This window comes from Onthophagus taurus, chromosome 6 (genome assembly GCF_036711975.1).
Source record: "Onthophagus taurus isolate NC chromosome 6, IU_Otau_3.0, whole genome shotgun sequence".
Classification (NCBI taxonomy): Eukaryota; Metazoa; Arthropoda; class Insecta; order Coleoptera; family Scarabaeidae; genus Onthophagus; species Onthophagus taurus.
The window spans coordinates 12897061-12920841 of record NC_091971.1 but is presented as its reverse complement, the minus strand read 5'-3'; the positions used below and the strand labels follow the sequence as shown (position 1 = coordinate 12920841).

General features: G+C 32.8%; 1 protein-coding gene across 11 annotated transcripts in view; it reads right to left on the bottom strand.

Moving 5' to 3' along the window:
* The window catches only part of LOC111417827 (still life), a 159711-nt gene extending 136919 nt beyond the window's left edge, over positions 1-22792 (bottom strand). For 4 of the 11 annotated variants that reach the window (XM_071196981.1, XM_023050209.2, XM_023050217.2 and 1 more), the window contains exons 1-11: positions 16149-16423; positions 15088-15335; positions 14853-15037; positions 14683-14801; positions 14255-14468; positions 13175-14196; positions 12960-13116; positions 12843-12899; positions 12612-12801; positions 12335-12556; positions 11336-11468 (exon numbers count right to left, since the gene is read on the bottom strand). In XM_071196981.1, the coding sequence (XP_071053082.1) occupies positions 11336-11468; positions 12335-12556; positions 12612-12801; positions 12843-12899; positions 12960-13116; positions 13175-14196; positions 14255-14468; positions 14683-14801; positions 14853-15037; positions 15088-15194 (2406 nt within the window). In that variant the 5' untranslated portion in view covers positions 15195-15335; positions 16149-16423. Of the gene's footprint in view, positions 1-6208; positions 6407-11335; positions 11469-12334; positions 12557-12611; positions 12802-12842; positions 12900-12959; positions 13117-13174; positions 14197-14254; positions 14469-14682; positions 14802-14852; positions 15038-15087; positions 15336-16148; positions 16425-21926; positions 22017-22527 lie in introns of those variants that run through there. The other 7 variants (XM_071196979.1, XM_071196978.1, XM_023050213.2 and 4 more) reach the window with 7 other exon arrangements.
* Between the last annotated feature and the right edge of the window lie 989 nt (positions 22793-23781).

The window sequence follows — 23781 nt, the reverse complement described above, 5'->3', positions numbered from 1 at the left end:
AAATACGAATTTGAAACTTGTTTTGTTATTGTTTGTAGAGGGCGCTAGATACACGCTGCTCGTTTGATAAATCAAATCATAAGTTTTTTGACTCAACAGCTACGACCAATAAGAGGTGCAAATCACAAAGAGCATTCAATTTTACATAAAAAAGGTACTCTTATTCAAATTGTCTAAGTCTATCGGTTTTCGAATTATTTCCTTTTAAATGTATTTTTTCTTCTAAAATATTTATTTTTTAACATAAGCAAAGTTGGGTTATTTTTCCGCTTATGTTTCGACAATTGCCTGTTAATTGTCAACATTGAGCTAATTTCCGTGTGCAATAATTATTTTTACCAACAATAAAGTTATTACCAATTTGAAAATGCCACGACATAATGAGTTTTTTAATAGTGAGAAATCCAGATTTAAGTCCACCGGATTTTTGAAAATGGTCACAATATTCTATTGTTATTAATTAATTGTTATTGTTATCGTTACTAATTGCTATAGTTACTGTGTGTTAGTGATTTTAAATGTTAACCTTAAAATTACTTTGAAACAATTAAAAGCAGATAACTTAGAAACCAGTAGACTTAGACAATGTAAGCAAGAGTACCTTTTTTGTGCAGAATTGAAAACTCCTTCAGATTTCTGGTTCTAATTCAGTTACCTCAACTGACAAAATAGTCATGACTTGATATCTCAAACGTACAGTGTGTATCTAGCGCCCTCTACGAGTAATCACAAAACAAATTTCAAATTCGTATTTCTCATGCTCGAAAACATCTAACTACCAAATTTTATGTTAATAGTACAAAAACCTTCAAAATCATCAAGAAATTTCGAAATAAAAATTTAACTTTCAACACCCTGTGTATTAAAAACCACCGACATTTGTATAAGACATGTTAGGTTAAAACATCATATTTTGGTGTCTAGTATCTCCGGTATTCGGAGTTCCCATTCTTTCTGACTCACCCTGTATAAACATTTTCTTCTAGCGACACCCTGTAAGGAGATATCGTCCGATATCGCACTAATTGGACACCCTGTATAGAAAACCTACTAACATCGCGACCACCATTCCTAACTAATTTCAGCTTTTTGATTCATAAAGCGTTGGAATATCCTTTGTCAAACGATGATCGTATACACGAATTTAACTATATTTATAAGCTCGCTCAGCAAAACAACTTTCCACTCAAAATCATCAATAAATACATCCATAATATACAATTAAAAAGAGACCCTCTCTATACCACCAACACAAAAAATGCTATCCATCGATCTATTCCCTTCACTCCTATAACCTTCCAAACTAAGCATATATTTTCCAAATACAATGTATCTCTGGCTTTTTCCAACAATAACACCTTGCTAAATCTACTCTCAAACAAGGACTGTAGAATCTAACAGGACTGCTACATCCATTGTTTTTTTGTAGTCCACTAGGGATTGGTTGCCCGCAGTCTACGTCACACTATTTGTCACGCCTGGTAAATGTCTGCATTTTTAGAGGTTATATGATAGACATTAATACGTCTAAAAACATAAAACTTCAAAAATAATATGAATACGTCTAGGATATAACCTCTAAAAATACACAGCAAACGCATAGACCATAACAACAGCTGGGCGTGGAAAATGGTGTGACGTAGTTTGCGGGCAGGTTGTCACAACAATGGATGTAGCAGTCCTGTTAGATTCTACTGTCCTTGCTCTCAAATTAATAAAAACAACAATGAAAGTATTATGGAAAAATCTGGAATTTACTCAGTTAGTTGTAATAACTGCAATGGCATATACAGGGTGTCACACAAGAACGCCGCTAGCTGTATCTCTGTCATTTACCTTCCAATTTTCAATCAACATTAATTGTAATTGTAGCATAGAAAAACATTAAAATAGTTTCTGAACATTCTCTTAAAGTCACTTGTGTTATACTGTAGTGTGCCATGGGATAAATGAAAAACCAACTTATAAGTATCATTTACAACTGCTTGGGCATTAAAATAGCATTTAATGAGTGTTATCAGTTTTGCGTGTTATTTTTTTCCATGGCACACTGCAGTATTACAGAATTGACTAAGACAATGTTCGGAAAATGTTTTAATTGTTTTTCTCTGCTAAAATTACAATTAATGTTAATGTATTGTACATCAATGGGCTCAGAAAACAATTTCTATCCCGTAACGTGAAGAAAAACATGCCGAGCAATTTGAAAATCAAAAGTTGATAATCGCTTGAAATCGAAGATGGCGTTGGAAAGAGTTTATTTGTAGCATGAATCATAGCATTCATCAAACCATTTCATTTGTTGCCTCGTTCATAAAAATCGGAAGGTAAATGACAGAGTTACAGCTTACGGCGTTCTTGTGCGACAACCTGTATATACAGGTGTCTTTATTCTGCTAAAATTACATTCAAAGTGGATGTATTGCACATCAGTGGATTCAGAAAAACAATCTCTATCTAATGACGTGAAGACAAATATATGGAGCAATTTGAAAAACAAAAGTTAATAATCGCTTAAAATTGAAGATGGCCTTGAAAAAAATTTATTTGTAGCATGAACCATAGTATTCATCAAACCATTTCATTTGATGTCTCGGTCATGAAAATCGGAATATAAATGACAGAGTTACAGCTTGGGGCGTTTTTTGTGTGACACCCTGTATATAGGGCAAAAATTAGGGACACGGTTACATGAACATAAATCCAAACCTCAGTCAAACATATACAAACATAAGTTGGAAACGGGACACCAAATTAATTATAAGGATGCCAAATTGATACATGCATGTCAAAAGGGCTTTAAAATAGATCTACTGGAGATGTAAGAAATAATGAAACATAATAAAGAAAAAAATTATAACCTTCTAAATGACCAACTAGAGAGCTATCATAGACTAACTAGAGAGATTAAATAATTAAATATCAAATTATAGCCCTCAAATTATAGGCCAATATCTATCCTACCAATCTTTGGAAAAATACTTGAGGTAGTCTTGAATGGTCAACTTCTATCTCATCTTATATCTATCTCTTTGAGTCCTGTCATGTATTAATTTACTGTTTTAGTAATTACTTTTTTGTAGTCCACAGCCGGGTTGGGTTGGCCTTCTTTCGCTTGTATATTTAAGATAGTTTTCCAAATGTTTATTTTTATCTAAATTTGCGTTGTCAAACAAGTGGTACAAATCTCTTTATGGCGGTGTATGGTAACTGGACAATAACAACCTAAGAACCGTTTCAAGCTTTTTATGCCAAATTATAAACCTTAACCACCACATTCAAAAATCAGAATTGTCAAAATCATCTATCACCTTACCTTGATGAACGAGTAAAATGTCTATTTCTTCTATGTATCTTTTTAAAGACCAGCTCCTTATTTCCTAAACTTGACTTTACATAAACTTGATCTGCCTTCTAAATTATTCATAAAACCACAGCAGAAACTAAATGCTCCAAATGACACATGTAAATTACTGCTGAACATGAAATTAGCATGATTTAATTCTCTACGTCATTTAGGTAAACAACCCTGGCTTCAATCTTCGGGTGGAGACAAAATTTGATTAGCTTGACATACAAATTACAATCCATAAATAAGGTTCGAAGTTTTACTCTAAGTATCCCATTGTCAAGGATACTTACAAAACAAATAACACCTAATTTGAATATGATACTTGCCAAGCTTACTTCTTAAGGTAATAGCAATTAACAACTACTTCATCCGACATCTTTGAAACTTTGTTGGAGTTACTCATAAACAAACACATCAATAAAATTGCCAAAAGTAACATCAAAAACCTTGTATATACCTAAAGTACTTCAAAAATTTCACATTATTCTTAACACATAGTAAACATTATATATTTTTCAAACTATTTCTGGACGTTGGAAATGAAAAAATTGGTTTTCATGATAATATACAATTAAATTGTCTAAAAAATGCTGCAACATCGTTATTTCGTAACCAATGTTGGCAAAATTAATTTCAAAGCTTTGCCGAGTTATATTTATTCGAATTACTGGGAGTTTCACAACATAACCTAAGTTTAAAAATTAATTTACCCAACATTTGTTCATTATTACGCCTCTTGTATAGGATTTGTCCGTCTTTATTTAATTTTGAAATCATAGCAGCTTTTCATGAGGGGCCTGTTTTTAGCCTCACTTCTAAAATAAATGTAAGCACTGTTTTTAATTGTTTTACCAATTGATAAGATAACTGTCAATCGTGCAATACATAATGGAACGTGCTAGACGAAATTGATTAAATAGTGTTTAAATTGTAACTTTGTCCAATGAAGAACTAACAAATTGCGAACTTGGCAGAAGGTTTGGCGTGGCTCATACAACGGTCGGTGGGGTTCTGGAGAGACTTGTAGGGACCAACGATTCATCTAGACGACATGGCCAAGGCAGGCCACGAGCTACAAATGCGGTGGAGGATCCATATTTAATGCTTCGTTCACTACTGCACGAAGCATCCAAATACAACTAAGCAAGGTTCATGGCACTGCTGTTAGTTAAGATACAATAAGAAGAAGACTTCGTACTCAAAATTTACAACCTCGGGCAGCAGCTACTGGTCCCAGGTTATCTGCAAACCACTGAAAAAACAGATCGGCTTTTGCAAGAAGGCACGTGGATTGGGAAATCCATCATTGCGAGCAGGTGTTATTTGCGGATGAGTCACGTTTTTGCCTTGTAAGTTCTGATCGTCGTCCAAGAGTGTACAGAAGGCCAAATGAAAGATATTCCACATGTAACATTCGAGAAACCACATCTTCAACAGCTCGCATGGAACTTTTTATCGTTGATGGTGGACGTTTGAATTCTGAACGATATATAACAAACATTTTACAACCTTTTGTGATGCCTTTTGCACCTTACATTAGCGATGGGTTCATTCTTATGCAGGATAATGCAAGGCCACATGCGGCACATATTGTTACTGAATATTTAAATTATGTTAATATTCAAGTCTTCGAGTGGCCAGCCTGTAGTCCAGATCTGAACCCGATCGAGCATCTTCAGGACATAATGGGACGGAGGATTAGAAGTCAGCATCCAGCACTCAAGATATCACTCAAGAAACCATTAGATCTGTAATTGAAGATATGCCACGATGATGTCAGGCTACAATAATAGCCAGAGGTGGTAACACTAGTTACTAATAACCTAAATACAGTTCAAAAGAATTTCTTTATTTCCTACAATTCATTTAAGTCAAACTTATTGTTATTATCGAAATAATTCTGTTTATGTATTCTTAATATGTTTTTCAAAATGCCAATTCTTATACAGGAATTTTTGCCAAATCTAACCAGAAAGACTGGTTGCATAACTAATACATTATATCGAGTGCAGAGGGTTGCAATTAAAGCGCCGTAGTCACAAACAACCTTGGCTTTAATCCCTCAACCGGTAAAGATTAAACATAAAGGCAGCCAAGATCTACCCGAGATCGTTTAGGCTTGAGGCAGTACCATAAAAACCTCGGCTTCATTCTCCCAGCTGACATCTTCAGTCTTCCATAAAGAAATAAAGCAGAAAGTTTTGAAAGACAATCTCTAACCTGCGATTTAGCAGAGAGTAACATTAATTCTAGAATTTATTAGAATATATCGTATTATTAATAGTTATCCTATATGAAGTGGGATAATAAGTATCAATATCGATTAAATCAATATATTATAGAACCAAAATAATTATCAAATATTTCGACTCGATTATGAACCAAGAACGTTTAACAGAATTAATCATAACATGTGTATAGTGATAATATGAATACATTAAACGTAATCTACATAACAATACAAGTGTCCCAGAATTACTAATGCTTTATTAATATTAGGTAATTCAAATAAAGCATTTTTTTCAGATCATTCTTATAAATACAGTTTAACTTTTTATACGCATATCTAGAAATCACTCTGCATCTTTGGTTTACTTAAAGCTTTATTCTTCTTATTTGAATTCGAAGTTATGTAGTGATAAAACGTTAAATGGGTTGAGAGTTGTTAAGGATGGAATCTTAATTAATGAGAAAGTAATGAAGAAAATGATAAAAATTTTCTGTTTATTATTTTTTTTATTTAAATATGTATTGTTTAAAATATCAAAATCAAAACTGACAAGAATATGACCCCAACGATTTTCCTATCAAAAAAAAACTGTGTAGCTCGTTCATACAAAAAAAAGCTGTAGTTACCAATTATTCCGGGAGACATGCGCCGTACCCGGATTCTATTCTGGTTGTGGAAAATTCGCAATGGTGCCAACGTTGCCGAAACGAGGGCAGAGGGCGAAGTGAACCGCAACGGTCAACAAGTAGCCGAAAAGGGTGACGATGATTTTTGGAGTACACAACACACTTCGCGAAACCACTCGATCGCTGATTTTTAGCGTCTCGACGACACGGTCCGTTTTGTGTGTTCCGGGATCCGCTTGGAGGACGACGCCAAAGCGACAAGGCGCAGGCCCAACACCAGCCGGGAAAACTAATAGGGACAAGGCCACCCGAGACTTTGGGGCCAGTTGAATCAATTTCGGGTCGTGCTTCGCACCACGTACTTCTTAGCTTATATTGTCTCATAAGTCCCGAGGGACGCGTTTCGACGAAAAGAGAAAGGCAGCTTGGCCTTAATCTCTCTAGAGAGAAGGATAAGGAAACTATAGAAAATTGGGGACAGATTGATTTACACAAAAAATATATATATTTTATGTTCCAAATAGAACTTTTTTTAGATAAAGGGATGGATAGTAATGTTTGATTAACTTTACAAATTTCATATTTCCTTTAGATTTAACTTAACCCTTTGTGTCCCAAGAAGTCAAAAATTTTGAAAATTTGTGACAGAATTAAAACGCTATCAAAATACACTCAGTAAAGGCCTTTGGAATCAATTTTAGTAAAATATTATATTCCAGGGGGATAATGAGAGTACCGTCTAGCATTAGTACATTAGTAGTTTGTAGTACACAAAAGCATTTTTTATTACGTTAGAAAATAAGTAACACTTGCTTTAGCTAAATCACATTATGACATTCAAAAAAACAGTTCTTTCTTTCATTACAACATAAATAAACATTGCACGCAGTACATTTTGAGTGGCGGAGTTGGAGCTTTGGCAGAACACTTGTTTTGAACTTGCGCTACGACATTTTCGTGGACGCAGTAAATTTGAATATTTATTTATCAGACCTGTATCTATAGAACGACGAAAATCTGATAGAATATTGAGAAAAAACATATTGAGCAAAAACTAACATTTTCGCATAGTGTCAAAAAAGATGATAATTCAAAAACTCCTGGAAGCCGTGTTTATTAAAATTAAGAAATGAAACTTATTTTAAATTGAAGTTCAAAGCTTTCTCTTTAAAATGATGTATAATAATTGTTGGGTTGGATTGGAAAAATGTTAAGAAAAAAAAAGTGGAAACAAAACTTACATTTTCGTATAACCTAAATGTGTCAAAAATGATGTTAATTTAAAAATTTCAGGAAGCCGTATTTATTGAAATTAAGGAATGAGACTTATTTTAAATTAAAGCTCAAAGCTTTCTCTTTAAAATGATGTATAATAATTGTTGGGTTGGATTGGAAAAATATTGAGAAAAGAAAAGTTGAAATAAAACTTACATTTTCGTATAACTTAAAAGTGTCAAAAAAGATGCTAATTTAAAAAATCCTGGAAGCCGTATTTATTAAAATTAAGGAATGAGACTTGTTCTAAATTAAAGTTCAAAGCTTTCTCTTTAAAATGATATATAATAATTGTTGGGTTGGATTGGAAAAATATTGAGAAAAAAAATGTTGAAACAAAACTTACATTTTCGTATAACCTAAAAGTGTCAAAAAAGATGCTAATTTAAAAGATCCTGGAAGCCGTATTTATTAAAATTAAGGAATGAGACTTATTCTAAATTAAAGCTCAAAGCTTTCCCTTTAAAATGATGTATAATAATTGTTGGGTTGGATTGGAAAAATATTAAGAAAAAAAAAGTTGAAATAAAACTTACATTTTCGTATAACCTAAAAGTGTCAAAAAAGATGCTGATTTAAAAATTCCTGGAAGCCGTATTTATTGAAATTAAGGAATGAGACTTATTCTCAATTAAAGCTCAAAGCTTTCTCTTTAAAATGATGTATAATAATTGTTGGGTTCGATTGGAAAAATATTAAGAAAAAAAATGTTGAAACAAAAGTTACATTTTCGTACAACCTAAAAGTGTCAAAAAAGATGCTAAATTAAAAATTTCTGGAAGCCGTATTTATTGAAATTAAGGAATGAGACTTATTCTAAATTAAAACTCAAAGCTTTCGCTTTAAAATGATATATAATAATTGTTGGGTTGGATTGGACAAATATTAAGAAAAAAAATGTTGAAACAAAAGTTACATTTTCGTACAACCTAAAAGTGTCAAAAAAGATGCTAATTTAAAAATTCGTGGAAGCCGTATTTATTGAAATTAAGAAATAAGACTTGTTCTAAATTAAAGCTCAAAGCTTTCTCTTTAAAATGATGTATAATAATTGTTGGGTTGGATTGGACAAATATTAAGAAAAAAAATGTTGAAACAAAAGTTACATTTTCGTACAACCTAAAAGTGTCAAAAAAGATGCTAATTTAAAAATTCGTGGAAGCCGTATTTATTGAAATTAACAAATAAGACTTGTTCTAAATTAAAGCTCAAAGCTTTCTCTTTAAAATGATGTATAATAATTGTTGGGTTGGATTGGAAAAATATTAAGAAAAAAAATGTTGAAACAAAACTTACATTTTCGTATAACTTAAAAGTGTTAAAAAAGATGCTAATTTAAAAGATCCTGGAAGCCGTATTTATTAAAATTAAGGAATGAGACTTATTCTAAATTAAAGCTCAAAGCTTTCCCTTTAAAATGATGTATAATAATTGTTGGGTTGGATTGGAAAAATGTTAAGAAAAAAAAAGTTGAAATAAAACTTACATTTTCGTATAACCTAAAAGTGTCAAAAAAGATGCTGATTTAAAAATTCCTGGAAGCCGTATTTATTGAAATTAAGGAATGAGACTTATTCTCAATTAAAGCTCAAAGCTTTCTCTTTAAAATGATGTATAATAATTGTTGGGTTCGATTGGAAAAATATTAAGAAAAAAAATTTTGAAACAAAACTTACACTTTCGTACAACCTAAGTGTCAAAAAAGATGCTAAATTAAAAATTTCTGGAAGCCGTATTTATTGAAATTAAGGAATGAGACTTATTCTAAATTAAAACTCAAAGCTTTCGCTTTAAAATGATATATAATAATTGTTGGGTTCGATTGGAAAAATATTAAGAAAAAAAATGTTGAAACAAAAGTTACATTTTCGTACAACCTAAAAGTGTCAAAAAAGATGCTAATTTAAAAATTCGTGGAAGCCGTATTTATTGAAATTAAGAAATAAGACTTGTTCTAAATTAAAGCTCAAAGCTTTCTCTTTAAAATGATGTATAATAATTGTTGGGTTGGATTGGAAAAATATTAAGAAAAAAAATGTTGAAACAAAACTTACATTTTCGTATAACTTAAAAGTGTTAAAAAAGATGCTAATTTAAAAATTCCTGGATGCCGTATTTATTAAAATTAAGGAATGAGACTTATTTTAACTTAAAGCTCAAAGCTTTCTCTTTCAAATGATGTATAATAATTGTTGGGTTGGATTGGAAAAGTATTGAGAAAAAAAATGTTGAAACAAAACTTACATTTTCGTATAACCTAAAAGTGTCAAAAATGATGCAAATTTAAAAATTCGTGGAAGCCGTATTTATTGAAATTAAGAAATGAGAATTATTTTAAATTAAAGCTCAAAGCTTTCTCTTTAAAATGATGTATAATAATTGTTGGGTTCGATTTGAAAAATATTAAGAAAAAATTGTTGAAACAAAACTTACATTTTCGTATAACCTAAAAGTGTCAAAAATGATGCTAGCTTAAAAATTCCTGGAAGCCGTATTTGTTGAAATTAAGGAATGAGACTTATTCTAAATTAAAGCTCAAAGCTTTCTTTTTAGAATGATATATAATAATAATTGAGTTGGACTAGAAAAATATTAAGAAAAAAAATGTTGAAACAAAACTTACATTTTCGTACAACCAAAAGTGTCTAAAAGGATGCTAATTCAAAAATTTCTGGAAGCGGTATTTATTGAAATTAAGAAATAAGACGTGTTCTACATTAAAGCTCAAAGCTTTCTCTTTAAAATGATGTATAATAATTGTTGGGTTCGATTGAAAAAATATTAAGAAAAAAAATGTTGAAACGAGAAACTTACATTTTCGTACAACCTAAAAGTGTCAAAAAAGATTCTTGGAAGCCGTATTTATTGAAATTAAGAAATGAGACTTATTCTAAATTAAAGCTTAAAGCTTTCTCTTTAAAATGATGTATAATAATTGTTGGGTTGGATTGGAAAAATATTAAGAAAAAAAATGTTGAAGCAAAACTTACATTTTTATACAACCTAAAAGTGCCAAAAAAAGATGCTAATTTAAAAATTCCTGGAAGCCGTATTTATTGAAATTAAGGAATGAGACTTGTTCTAAATTAAAGCTCAAAGCTTTCTTTTTAAAATGATCTGTAATAATCACACCTAATAACCATTTATCAAAAATAGCTTTTTGAACAACAAAATTCAACAACACCACTTTTTACTAAACTTCTAACCTCACATCTGGACGAATAAATATATACTAAAAACTCTAGTGCGGATTGCGTCATTTTTTATACAGATTCTTTCGTATATAGTAGAAAGTACCGACAGCTCTAAATGCGCCGAATAGATGATTACAGTTTAAAATGAGTGCTTAAAACTACCGGTACTTTAAAGTATCGGGACACAAACGGTTAATTTCTGTTCCCATTTGATAAAAATAGAATATTTGGATCCTAAACAACTTTTAGTCTTATCGATTTTGGCTTGGTTCCTAATAACCATTTCTATTATCTAGCAACTCTATGATATATACTTTTCGTGAAAATATCTTCTTATTCGACACTAAATAAAAATCTTTTATCACCGCCCTTTTCAATTATAGACTCTCACAAACAGCTTCGACCCGCACAAACCAAATCATTTGTAAATCAATTTTCTCCAAAGCTTCCCGCAAATTTTCCGGTCCAACTGCGGTACCGGCGCATCCGCCAATAATCAGCACCGGATATTTCCCGATTTACGTTTAAGCCCGTTAACCGTTAAAGGAAAAAACGTTTTTGCCAAGACTTTTTTTTAAAGTAATCTAAATTTCCCGTTTTCGTGAAAATTGCTCCGCTAAGGGTGTTAATTCGCCAATAACGCAAAAAAATCACTTACCTCAGAAGATGTGAGATAGCACAATCTGGAATCTGCACTTTCTATTGACGCCTGTTGAACGATTCCGTAACGCGTTGATTCCCTGTCGCTCATGTAGTCCGATTTTAAGCTGTCCTGACGATCGAAAATGTTTCTGAAAGTTAAAAAGACAAAATGGAATTTCGTAATATATAATAATCAACTTAAAACTAAAATTTCGTCTCGTAGTTTTATTAAATTATAAAGTTTATGAATTTCACATAAAATCGCGTTCAATTAATAATTACCTCGTGAAAGTTAGCTTTACGACATAAAATTTCATTAAAAATTTCTCCATAAAACTATTCGAATCGATTAAAATTATTAACCCAGACTACCTCCTAGGATTATATCTAATATAGAAGCCCGTCAATAACTGATCCTTTACGCCAATTATACCGAGGGGTTGAGGACATCGGAGTCCAACTCGAAGGATACCATATCAGTGCCAATATTATATTGCCCCAGGTGCTTATTTCAAAGCAATTGCACTAAATTATACCGGTTCTAGTTATCCAACAGTATCGATCCATCAAATAAGCTCCAGTTAACACCCGTCAATATACATTGTATAAGTTAACCGAACCGATTCCGAACGCAAACTGAACTCCCTCAAGTCAAAAATATTTAAAGAACCTCCGACCTAAAAATTCGCTACATTAAATGGAACTCGAGTCCGTTATCTAATGCATAAATTTCTTCAATGCGTTTATAATGACCGAAAGATATTTTCGTAAGAATCGTTATAAACTAAATTTGTTACGTTATAATGATCTGCATAATGTGATCCCATCAATCATTTACCTTGTAACGACCATATAGTTTCTGTAAACTGGTAGCAAATTGTTTGACGTTGTAGTAATCAATCACCTAAAGCATAATAGCCTTCAGTTTCGTTCCAAAGTAAATTAATCACCTTACACTATTCAATATCTTTACATTTAAGACTTTAATAAAAAATTAATCCAATCATAATAATACCTTTGTTCGAAAGAATCAGTCCTATTACTCTTATAACCACTATCATTCATGCTACTATCTTGTCTCAACGATGGTAGAGAATCCCAAGGAGATCTTTTATGTCCCGGAGGAACCCCTTGAACCGAGCTGTAATTGGAACTACCAGATCTCCATCCATCTGAATGTCGAAACCATTGAGCCCTGCTCGATTCCCCGATACAAGAAGCACATCTCGAACTGAAACTAAAAATAAAACCATTAATAAAATAAAGAATTTTTATTTCTAAAAATAACTAACCTTGAGTTGTGGTCACTCAAATATCCCCTTTCTTTTTCGCGTTCTCTAATTAATTCGTTTCTGTCGCTGTAATACCCGTCTCTATCACGATCTCTTATATCTTTATCTCTAGAACTACTCAGTCTATGAGGGAGGGTGGAGGATTTGTTGATTGAAGCGCTGGATGCTGGTCCTAAAAAATATTTATTAACTTAATCGGATAATTATGAATTAAGTTAATTAATTAATTACTTCTCCTTGTTGGGTATGGACTACGTTGATTTGAACCAGGTAAGCTTTCAGCAAATTCTACAAAGAAAAATCATCAAAATTAATTTAAATAATTACTCATCACAAAATAATTCGCACCTAAATTTTCCATGCTTTGAGTTAACAAAGCTTCGAAGGTGTGTAAACTATAACTTTCAGCGTCCATGCCTTTCGCCAAAGTATTTCGTAAATGCATCTCGTATTCCAAAAGAAGTCTACTGGTTGGAGATCCTGGGGTTGGTGTTATATTAGAATTCTAAATTAACAAAAAAAAAACATTAATAAATTAATCGATTTAAAAATTATTTATTTACTTGATGATGTAAATGATGTCTTTGTCGTCCATGATAATGCGAAGTTTGTTCGGGATCAGAATTACCATTACTAGAACTAGGGGTGGTTGCATAACATTGATTATCAAAAAGTACGTTGTCAGAAGGAGGTGATAAATCACCACAAGCTCCTCTTTCAAGTTCCAAATAAAGTCCTCTCCCAGGATATCCCCTTCCAATTTCATGTGATGATCTAGAACCTGAAAATCTTGAGTTTTGAGCCATCGCTGATCGTGGATGGGGATGCGGTGCGTTTTCCGGTTCGGATAATCTTCCATTTCCGTGCCTGTGGTGATGAGTGTTATAATAATTGTATCGTCTTCTTCCCATTTCGGGCGATGTAACAGGACTTTCAACGCTCGGCATTGGTTTTAGCATCCTTTTTAATGTATTGCTATCCAAACTCATTCCATTTTCCCTATTCATATCTTCCGTACTCTTCGATTTGCTCCTCCTACTTCCTATTCCAGCATTTAACATATTATGGTGATGAACAGCTCTTAATTCAGCATCTCTAACCATATCAATATCAGAATAATCAACAGATTTAGTATTTGTTAATATGTGGTGATCCCGTAATGATGGAGCTCTCGTTGAAGTCGAGGTATTTTTCGTTGACGATTGGAGGCTTCCACCAGCTTGAGTTCCTTCGGACTTTGAAGATTCCGTCGTTTGAGTTTGACTTTGAGTTTCCGTTTGGCTTACTTGGGATGATATATTATTTTGAGTGCCTACGCTTGCAGTAACCGTTTTTGGACCTGTTGCTGTATTCGTAGTCATGGTGCTAGTTTCTTGGGATTGCTGTTGAGTCGCTCTGTCTCTTGTTTGACGCTGAGTGGTTTGTTCTCTTTGGGTTGATTTTGTTTCTTGAGTTGCCGATGATGTAACTTGAGTTTGACCAACGTTGTCGTAAAGACTTGTCGATGATGTTGCTGCTGTGACTTTATCGGTTCTTGTTTCGGTATCTGTTGCTCTAGTTTGAGCTCGTGGAAGGGTGGATGAACCTATATAGTAGTATAATAGATTTAGTTTCAAATATATTTGAGTATAAATTGAATTTACCACGATATCTGGGATCTTGGGCTCTCAATCTGGCGTATTGTTCGGCTGTCATGCAAGTACATTGAGGTTCTCTTGCTCTGCTTGGTGAAGCTGGGGTGCTGAGTGGTTTACGCTTGGTTTTAAATTGCTTCTTATTGAGTGGTTCGAGCTTCAGGGAGTAAGAAGACGAAGCCTTCCTCGAGAATTTAAAAGACGGCGACTGTAACATATCAGACTATAATTAATAAGTATAGTTACCGGCTAGGAAGTACCATACTATCTAGAAAGTGCTAGATGGCTATAAACTAATTCCTGCTGAGATCTCTAAGAAACAATTCAACGCATTCATGAATAAGTTACTCCTAGTTTGTATAAAAACGAAACGAAAACATAAAGTACTCTAAACACAAAATCTCGTTCTTTTCTTTGGTCTTTTTGCTGATACTTACAACGCAATCTCTGAATTGTTTGGCTTCGATGGCGGAGGTAAAATTTAAGCCCCAGGTATCGTTGGTCATCGGATCTTTCCAGTAAATAAAACAGTCTGAGGCTTGGCCAATTCTTGTACCTACAAGATAAATTTTTGAGGTGAGTTTTAACGTGATTGGGGTTGCTGTACCTGGTTGGACTAATCGAACATCTAAGATTTTGTCCACTTGCGAATTGTAGGCCGTGATGTGGAACACACATTCTGGAGAATCCTGGATGCAAGTGATGTTAACAGGCACCAGATCCTCACTGACCTGTTGCCACTTAACTGTGCCCGCCCCGCTTGCTGATACATGAAACACTTCAGCCCATAGCCTACAAAAACGATTTTTTCAATCAAATATGATTTGATTATGATTTTGTACCTTAATAGGTGCCCGTCTCTCCTTCTGGAAGTTTGCCAAGGAGAATCGTCATATCGGTACGCCTTGCGTATGAGCGGGCCGCAGGAGCAACTAAGTTTGTTGCCCATCGCTGCAGCGGGGCACTGGCACTGGCGCTGCTGTCACCACATGTCCGTGCCCCCGTCAGCTCCCCTAGAGCCCCACTGGCCTCCCCTGCTACTGCCGCGGTTCAAAGACTGCGAGCGCTGATGGCCGGACTTATGTTTGTGCTAATAACAAAAATGAAACCATTTTAAAACATAACCAAGAAAAAAAATAATTACGAAGTAACAGGTGGATAATATCGAAATGACGTATTCATGCAAGAATTATATTATATTATAGTAAGGGTCATGCTTGATTGATGAGAATAAGTGTCCCACGAAGAACTCGATAGGTGTGTCATGGTTGGTGGCTTTGGTATTTCGATATAAATCTTTGGTATGTCTTTATTTTTTTTAGGTATATTTTGTGTATTAAGTCCCCCCATTCAACAGTCAAACCAGGGTTGGTTTTCAATACGTAGTAGATGTCCAGTATACGCACGCAGGCGGGGGGGCTCCGCAACGCTGTATCCCGCGTTCCCCCCAAACACCGACGACGATGTCGACGTGACGTCACAACGCCGGGAGATCCACCAGATCGATCCTTCCCCCACCGTGCGACCACGCACCCAGCATCCCAACGTCCCCCCGTGCTCCCCTCAAATTACAAACCCACATTAAAACCGGGCAACTGCACTCCCGCGCGTACGTGTGCGGCGGCTATCGCCCCCTTTTACCCCACCGAAAATCAGGATCACCCCAACCTTTCTCGAGGGGGGAACCCGACACTCCCCTACTGTCTACCTTCGGTCCCTCTCGATGGGTGTATCACACGCCCATGTTATGTTTTTAAAACGTTGTAAGAGAAAACACTGTCGAGGATAGGAGAAATAGAGATGAGAAGTATTTGGGTCAGACTCGTTTTGCGAGGTTCTATTTTCGTGAGGTGAACGAACGAAATAAAGACATCTTCAAAATATACTAAAAAAAAAAATTTACCTCAAAACTATTCCAGCTTTCGGCGTTAATCTTCGCCGCCTCGACGCTCCCCTTCGCACCCATCGCTAAGAATCCCGTCGAATTCGCCTACTACGAACTACGGCACTACACCATCGATTGGTTAGTAATTTTTTCTCGATTTTTTCCGCTCACAGCATCGTTAAAACCCGATGGGGAAAATGAAGGGACGCGCGCGTTTCAACGGATTTTCTTGTGGAAAAGTGGCGCGCGGGTCGGTCGTATCGATGCGAGAGATGAGATAGCGGAGATCTAGTCGACTGGATGCGTGGTTACAATGTTGGACGCTAGGGGATGATGCGACGAGCGCTTGCGCCCCCCCACACGCAGCCGCCCCGAATTTTCCGAACTACCGCGCCGTTGGCCGTCTGCATACGAAATGAACACTTCCGGTGGAAGTTACGCTAAGTAATTGTCGACGAAATTGTTTTTATTTTTAAACCAATTGTGTTTAAATTTATTTTGTAGAACTGCTCTTTATTAAAAATTTGCATAATGTTTCAAAAATTTTCATAAACATAAAAATAGGTAGGGTAAAGTATTTATACTTTGATTTTGAAACACTAAAGATCTGTTATAGTTAATTCTTGGAAAATTGCATTGATGATAAGTGATAAGCAATAAACTATCGATATCAATTCTGAAAAATATGAAACAAGAAAATTTATGAGATTTGATTGACACACCATGCATTATTTATGCTTTAGTAGAACTTGAATTGAATTATGACTTACTCAAACATAGATGTAGCATTTCTTAGTTTTATAAGACATAAATGCAAGTGAAATAAGAACCTTAGTGTGTGATTTGTATCGCACATAGAAAATGAATAAGCTACATCTAGGCAACCATTAAAACACGATAGTACAGGTGTACCAATCAAACTTAAAAATCTCTTGGCCACAAATACTAAAAGTAATTTTGTGATAATACTGAAAGACTATTCTTTAGTAAGTTAAGTGGATATTACGTCAGAACTTTAATATTTCGTATTGATATTGTATGATGTATGATGAACTAATCTTGTTTTGTATTTTTATAAGAAATTAAATTTTGCAGTTTTTGTAGTTGGGCAATCAAATTAAAAATGAGTACATAAAGCTTTCACAACTACTCTGGGACCAAATGTCAGAATACTCAAATCAGCCTGAAAGAGTGCAACTCTTTAACTTAATTTATATACAGGATGTCTCCGAAATGCGTGTACAACGGAAGACCACAGATTCCTTGGCTCAAAATAGGTCGATTTAAGTTAAGTTATCTATATCCAAAGTTGCTTCGTTTCGCCGCTAGAGGACTTCAAAGTTAGCAAAAAAATTCTTTTATTTTTTATAACTCGAAAACGTGTAAATCAATTGAAACCATTTTTCAGAAGTGAGTTCCTAGGTTCAATTAACGTCTTTTTATGGTTTTTGATACAATTTTAGAAACACAGAAATGATGGAAATGTCATGTGTTCACCGGATATTGCTCCATATTCTTTTTTCTGGCCAGGCGACAATTATATTATTATAATTTCTGAATAGCCCATTTCGTTCTAAACCGTTTTTGTCTCTTATAAGATTTTGATTACATAAGTGGTTAAGCCATAAAAAAGGTATTTTTAAATATCTGCAAGCCTTGTTTACGTCATTGCAGTTACAAAAGTTACCTTATCGTAGTTGGCAATGATTTCAACTAATTGCAATTTATGTTTAACGTGAATACACTTCTGAAAAATGGTTTCAATTGATTTACACGTTTTCGAATTATAAAAAATAAAAAATTTTTTTGCTAATTTTGAAGTCCTCTAGCGGCGAAACGAAGCAACTTTGGATATAGATAATTTAACTTAAATCGACCTATTTTGAGTCAAGGAATTTGTGGTCTTCCGTTGTACACGCATTTCGGAGACAGCCTGTATATATTTATATATATACGGGCTGTCCCGAAACTCAACGTCAAGCGGGCACCGGGTGAGAGGCCAACCCATACCTGTTCTGGTACAAATAAGAAAAAAATTCCATGTCTCTTAGTTCAGAAATGATCGCAATTTAACAGTAATTTTTTTAATAATGTATTCCTTATGAACCATGCTACTGTAGAAGTTACAAATCAAACAAGAAAAATCGTTAGTTTTGCAAAAAAATATATTAATTTGATTGAGTTAAGGTTGAAAGAATTTATGTGTATCAAGTTTGACACACGATTTCGAAAAGAAGGTGTAGTACAACACCCTTGGCAAGTAATTTTAAAAGATGACCTGTTTAGTCAAGTTTCCAAAATGGTTCAACACTTGCCATTTTTCTTGTCATAAAAAATATTATTGCCTGTTTTTCTGCAAAAAACACGTTATTTAAAAATTGGAATCGAAAATTGGAGCCGCAATGCGACTCTTTAACTTTAATGTTATATGTATATGGTGTACGCCAAAAAATCAGCAACACCCTGCTTTTTTTGGTTCGGGTCTTCTTCTCTGGTCTTCTGGTTTCCACCGGTCTGTTCTTGTAGTACTCTTGTTACTCACTGTTAAAGCGCAGCAGTGTGTTGAAGTGGCCCCGCCATCTTCTCACTATCTCACTCGTCTCAGTAATCAGTGTTCCATCAACGTTCTTAATCTGTTTCATGTGTGGGCTAAAAGGGTTTCTTTTCATGTTGACCCTTTTATAAAACTTCCCGTACTCTACAAATGGAAATAGTATACACCAAAATACGACGATTCAGGACGATTGCAGTTGAAGACCCATCCGCTTTAGTTTAAAAGATACATAGTGTTCAAAATTGTACTTTTATTTCTTTAATTTCTAAATAACTTGTTGAAGCCTTAATATTAATAACCTTTGTATTGTAGGAATGAATGAAATTAAATTGTAAAATTCGAAAAAATTGTCGATTACTTCAAAAATTTATTTCGCAAGAATTAAAAGTGATTTTTCAAAACGGCTTTTTGCATTAAAAAGAGGATACTTTAATTAATAATTGGTGATATTTCCACAAGGATCCTTCAAGAAATTAATTGTATAGCAAATTTTGAAAATTATCGATGAAAATTGCAACATCGAAAATTATATCAAACTTCAAATATTGTTTTCTCAAAAACTAAAAGTTCTTTTTCAAAACGTGTTGGTTCATTGGAAAGAGGACATTTTTATTAACATTTTGGGAAATTTTTATACTCATATTCCAAAAAATCGATTTTATACGAATTTTTAAAACTTAATTGGCGAAAATTGCAAAATTCGAAAAAAATTTCGATTATTTCAAAAATTTATTTCTCAAGAAATAAAAGCGATTTTTCAAAACGGCTTGTCGCATTAAAAAGAGTTTACTATAATTAATAATTGGTGATATTTCCAAAAGAATCCCTCAAGAAATTAATTTTATAGTGAATTTTGAAAGTTATCGATGAAAATTGCAACATCGAAAATGTTATCAAAACTTCAAATATTGTTTTCTCAAAAACTAAAAGTTATTTTTCAAAACGTGTTGGTTTATTGGAAAGGGGACACTTTTATTAACACTTTGGGAAATTTTAAAACTCATATTCCAAGAAATGAATTTTACACGAATTTTTAAAACTTAATCGGCGAAAATTGCAAAATTCGAAAGAATTGTCGCTTATTTCAAAAATTTATTTCGCAAGAACTAAAAGTGATTTTTCAAAACGGCTTTTTGCATTAAAAAGGGGGTACTTTAATTAATAGTTGGTGATATTTCCACAAAGATCCTTCAAAAAATTAATTTTATAGCGAATTTTGAATATTATCGATGAAAATTGCAACATCGAAAATTTTATCAAAACTTTAAATATTGTTTTCTCAAAAACTAAAAGTAATTTTTCAAAACGTGTTGGTTCATTGGAAAGAGGACATTTTTATTAATATTTTGGGAAATTGTCATACTCATATTGCAAAAAATCAATTTTATACGAATTTTTAAAACTTAATCGGCGAAAATTGCAAAATTCGAAAAAATTGTTGATTATTTCAAAAATTTATTTCGCAAGAACTAAAAGTGATTTTTCAAAACGGCTTTTTGCATTAAAAAGGGGATACTTTAATTAACAGTTGATGATATTTCCACAAAGATCCTTCAAAAAATTAATTTTATAGCGAATTTTGAAAGATATCGATGAAAATTGCAACATCGAAAATTTTACCAAAACTTCAAATATTGTTTTCTCAAAAACTAAAAGTTATTTTTCAAAACATTTTGGTTCATTGGAAAGAGGACATTTTTATTAACATTTTGGGGAAATTTTCATACTCATATTCCAAGAAATGAATTTATTACGAATTTTTAAAACTTAATCGGCGAAAATTGCAAAATTTGTAAAAATTGTCGCTTATTTCAAAAATTTATTTCGCAAGAACTAAAAGTGATTTTTCAAAACGGCTTGTTGCATTAAAAAGGGGGTACTTTAATTAATAATTGGTGATATTTCCACAAAGATCCTTCAGAAAATTAATTTTATAGCGAATTTTGAAAGTTATCGATGAAAATTGCAACATCGAAAATTTTACCAAAACTTCAAATATAATTTTCTCAAAAACTAATAGTTATTTTTCAAATCGTGTTGGTTCATTGGAAAGAGGACACTCTTATTAACACTTTGGGAAAATTTCAAACTCATATTCCAAGAAATGGATTTATTACGAATTTTTAAAACTTATTCGGCGAAAATTTCAAAATTTGAAAAAATTGTCGATCATTTCAAAATTTTTTTAAAACGGCTTAAAAAGAGGATATTTTAATCAATAAATGGTAATATTTTCACAAGGATCTTTCAAGAAATTAATTGTATAACGAATTTTGAAAATTATCGATGAAAATTGACACATCGAGAATTATATCAAAACTTCAAATATTGTTTTCTCAAAATGGTGGAGTATTAAGTAATCGGTTTTTAATATCCGGTCAAAGCTAATTATCGTTTATTCGATATTGTAAAGATTTAACACAATTATCTTAAAAATTCGGCTGATGATAGTCAATCACCGCTCTAAACGTGTACTTATAAAACCAATAAAAATAACTATTTAAAAGAATTTTCATAAAAATCTAATTTATTCTTTATCTATACGCATCCAAAAGTTTTATTTTAATTTCTAATCTTAACAATATGCAAAGTAAGTACGTCGCGAATAAATAGAAGTTAAGGTAATTAAAACAACTAGGTCAAATTTCCCTTTCAACAGACGAAAAGACTTTAAGTAGTCCCAAAGCTTCCTTTTTTCTTATTTATTAATGCGTATTTTAGTATTTTATTTAAGTAGTCGTTTGAATAATTTTCTTACGTAAAACGTTTCGAGCGAGCGCGAGATTTCAACTAATTTTGAAGAAAACCGTTTCACGATCTCGGTTAAAAACAAAAGGTGAATTAGCCAAACTTGAAAGTCGCTAATTGGATTTTAGACTGTCGAATGGGTGATTTTAATTCGGCAATTTCACCGAAGTTAGATTGAATTTTGAACGGACGTTTTCGTATTTCACGGAAAAAGATTTGACGTAATTTGACGAATTTAAATTTCGGTTTTTTTTTAAACTAGTTACTAAAATTGGTTAAAAAGAAGTTTTGAAAGTGTTTTCTTTGTGAACTTAGCCACACCCATGACCCTTCATGCATTCTAACCTTAAGTAACGCGAGAATTGATTCTACGATTTTATCAATAAATTTCTAAAAGAAATTTTTTTTAACGCAAAAATTTGGCATGCTTAATTTATTATTCTATTTCTATTTCGTTTTATTTAAGGCGGGCTAATTTTCTACTTTTTACTTACCTTAAGTTGGATTTAGGATGGAATCTTTCCAGGTAGGAAATCTTTCTGGATTTTTTTCCAATTTTAAACAGGTTGTTTTTAATAGGAGCATGATTAGTCATCACTTTTTAACACTTGTTTATAGTTATAAATACAATAAGTACTTTTTAGTTAACTTTTTTTTAAATTTAGATATTATATGGTTATAATAATAGTGTTTATTTTAATTTAGATTAAAGTTTAATCAAGATGAGTTTTAGTTTAGGTTTAAAATGTAGTTATTTAGTTCTGATACTTTTAAGGAGTGTATGGGCTACAAAAAAAAATAGAGCGTCATGAAAATATTTATTAGAAAAAAATTGCTAATGACAAAAAATATAAAACAACGATGAAGCGTTCGATGTATAGTTTTTTTTTAATGTTATAGTGTGAGGTTGTGTATGCAGCTTCTACTATAGCAATGATCCGTTGAAAAACAGAAAATAGCCTATGTACTAACTCTAATAATGAAAAAAAATCCTACAGCAGTTCCCGTTCTGATTGGAACCTTATTATCCTACTAAAAAAAAATTGTAATTTATTTCGTACTATTTGTTTTGATTTTTTTTTTATGAAAATATACCTTTCTTTTCGAGTATATTACGTGTTGTATTTTTGATGATTGTTCAGTAGTCTTGCGAGATCATCACGTTGTTGAACCGCGAGGATATCTACGATGAGAAGAGTATTGTGACGACGCGCACGCAATTTCGTGTCCATCATCGTGTTGATTCGCCGAGTTTGTGTTTTTTTTTGATTGCCCCCTTTATTTCGCGTTATTAAACGTACGGCAACCTTTTAAATTATGGATAGCATTGTCGGGCGTTGTTTGGCCACTAGTTCGCACCGGGACCGCGAGCTTTGTGGGGGCGCTACCACGCCCTCTCCCGAGGGATTTTAACGGCGCACGCCGCGACCTTACCCCCAAAAATATTTACACCATTTTTGGGGATTTTTCAATTTAAACTTATCAATAAGCATTTTAAACTAATATAATCATCATTTTCGTTTTATATTGTTTAATTGTTATTGAAAGGATATTTTTTTTCAATTTTTTAAACGATGTTATTCAATAAAAAAGTGATTTAGATGGGATTTGAACCTTGGAGTTTTGAATGAAATGTGAATGTCTCTGGGAATATAGGGCACGGTGACCTAAATTTTTGGTGGATGCGCAGGGTGAATACAATTTTTATTGAAAAATTTAATCAATTTTGATTATTGCAATCTAAACTTATTACTTTGTTACATTACAATAAGCTACTTCTAAAGTCGTTCTTTATACATTTATAAACAACAATTTTTAATTGATAAAACAAATTTTTTTCGCATATACAGTGTGGCCCAGGATAGATGTTACAAGAGGTATAATTTCTTAACAATTTTTGAAATTTATTTTAAGGCTAAGGAATTAAGCCCTGCTTGGTGTGAAGAGAATTTTAAGAATATTTTCATATTTTGAAAACAAAGGTAAAGTAACCTTTTTGTTCATGATACTGAAAAATTTTATTAAAAAAAGTTGTTCAAAATAAGAAATTATGATCCTATACAAAATTTCAGAAGGATCTATCTATTTCGATTGAACCATCACATTTTAGTTTAAATAACATAAATATTGTATAGTAATTGAAATATGAACTAAAACTGAAGGATAATACAATTTATTTGTCAATATTTGCGACTACTTAAGTCATTTTTTTTTCATGGCATTTTTCATTGCTTTTTTTTTCTTCACTTTGATCTAATCTAAAATATGGTGGATTAATTAATCTAGGTAATTCTTTCTGAAATTTTGCATAGTGCCATAATTTTTCATGCTGAATAATTTTTCTTGATG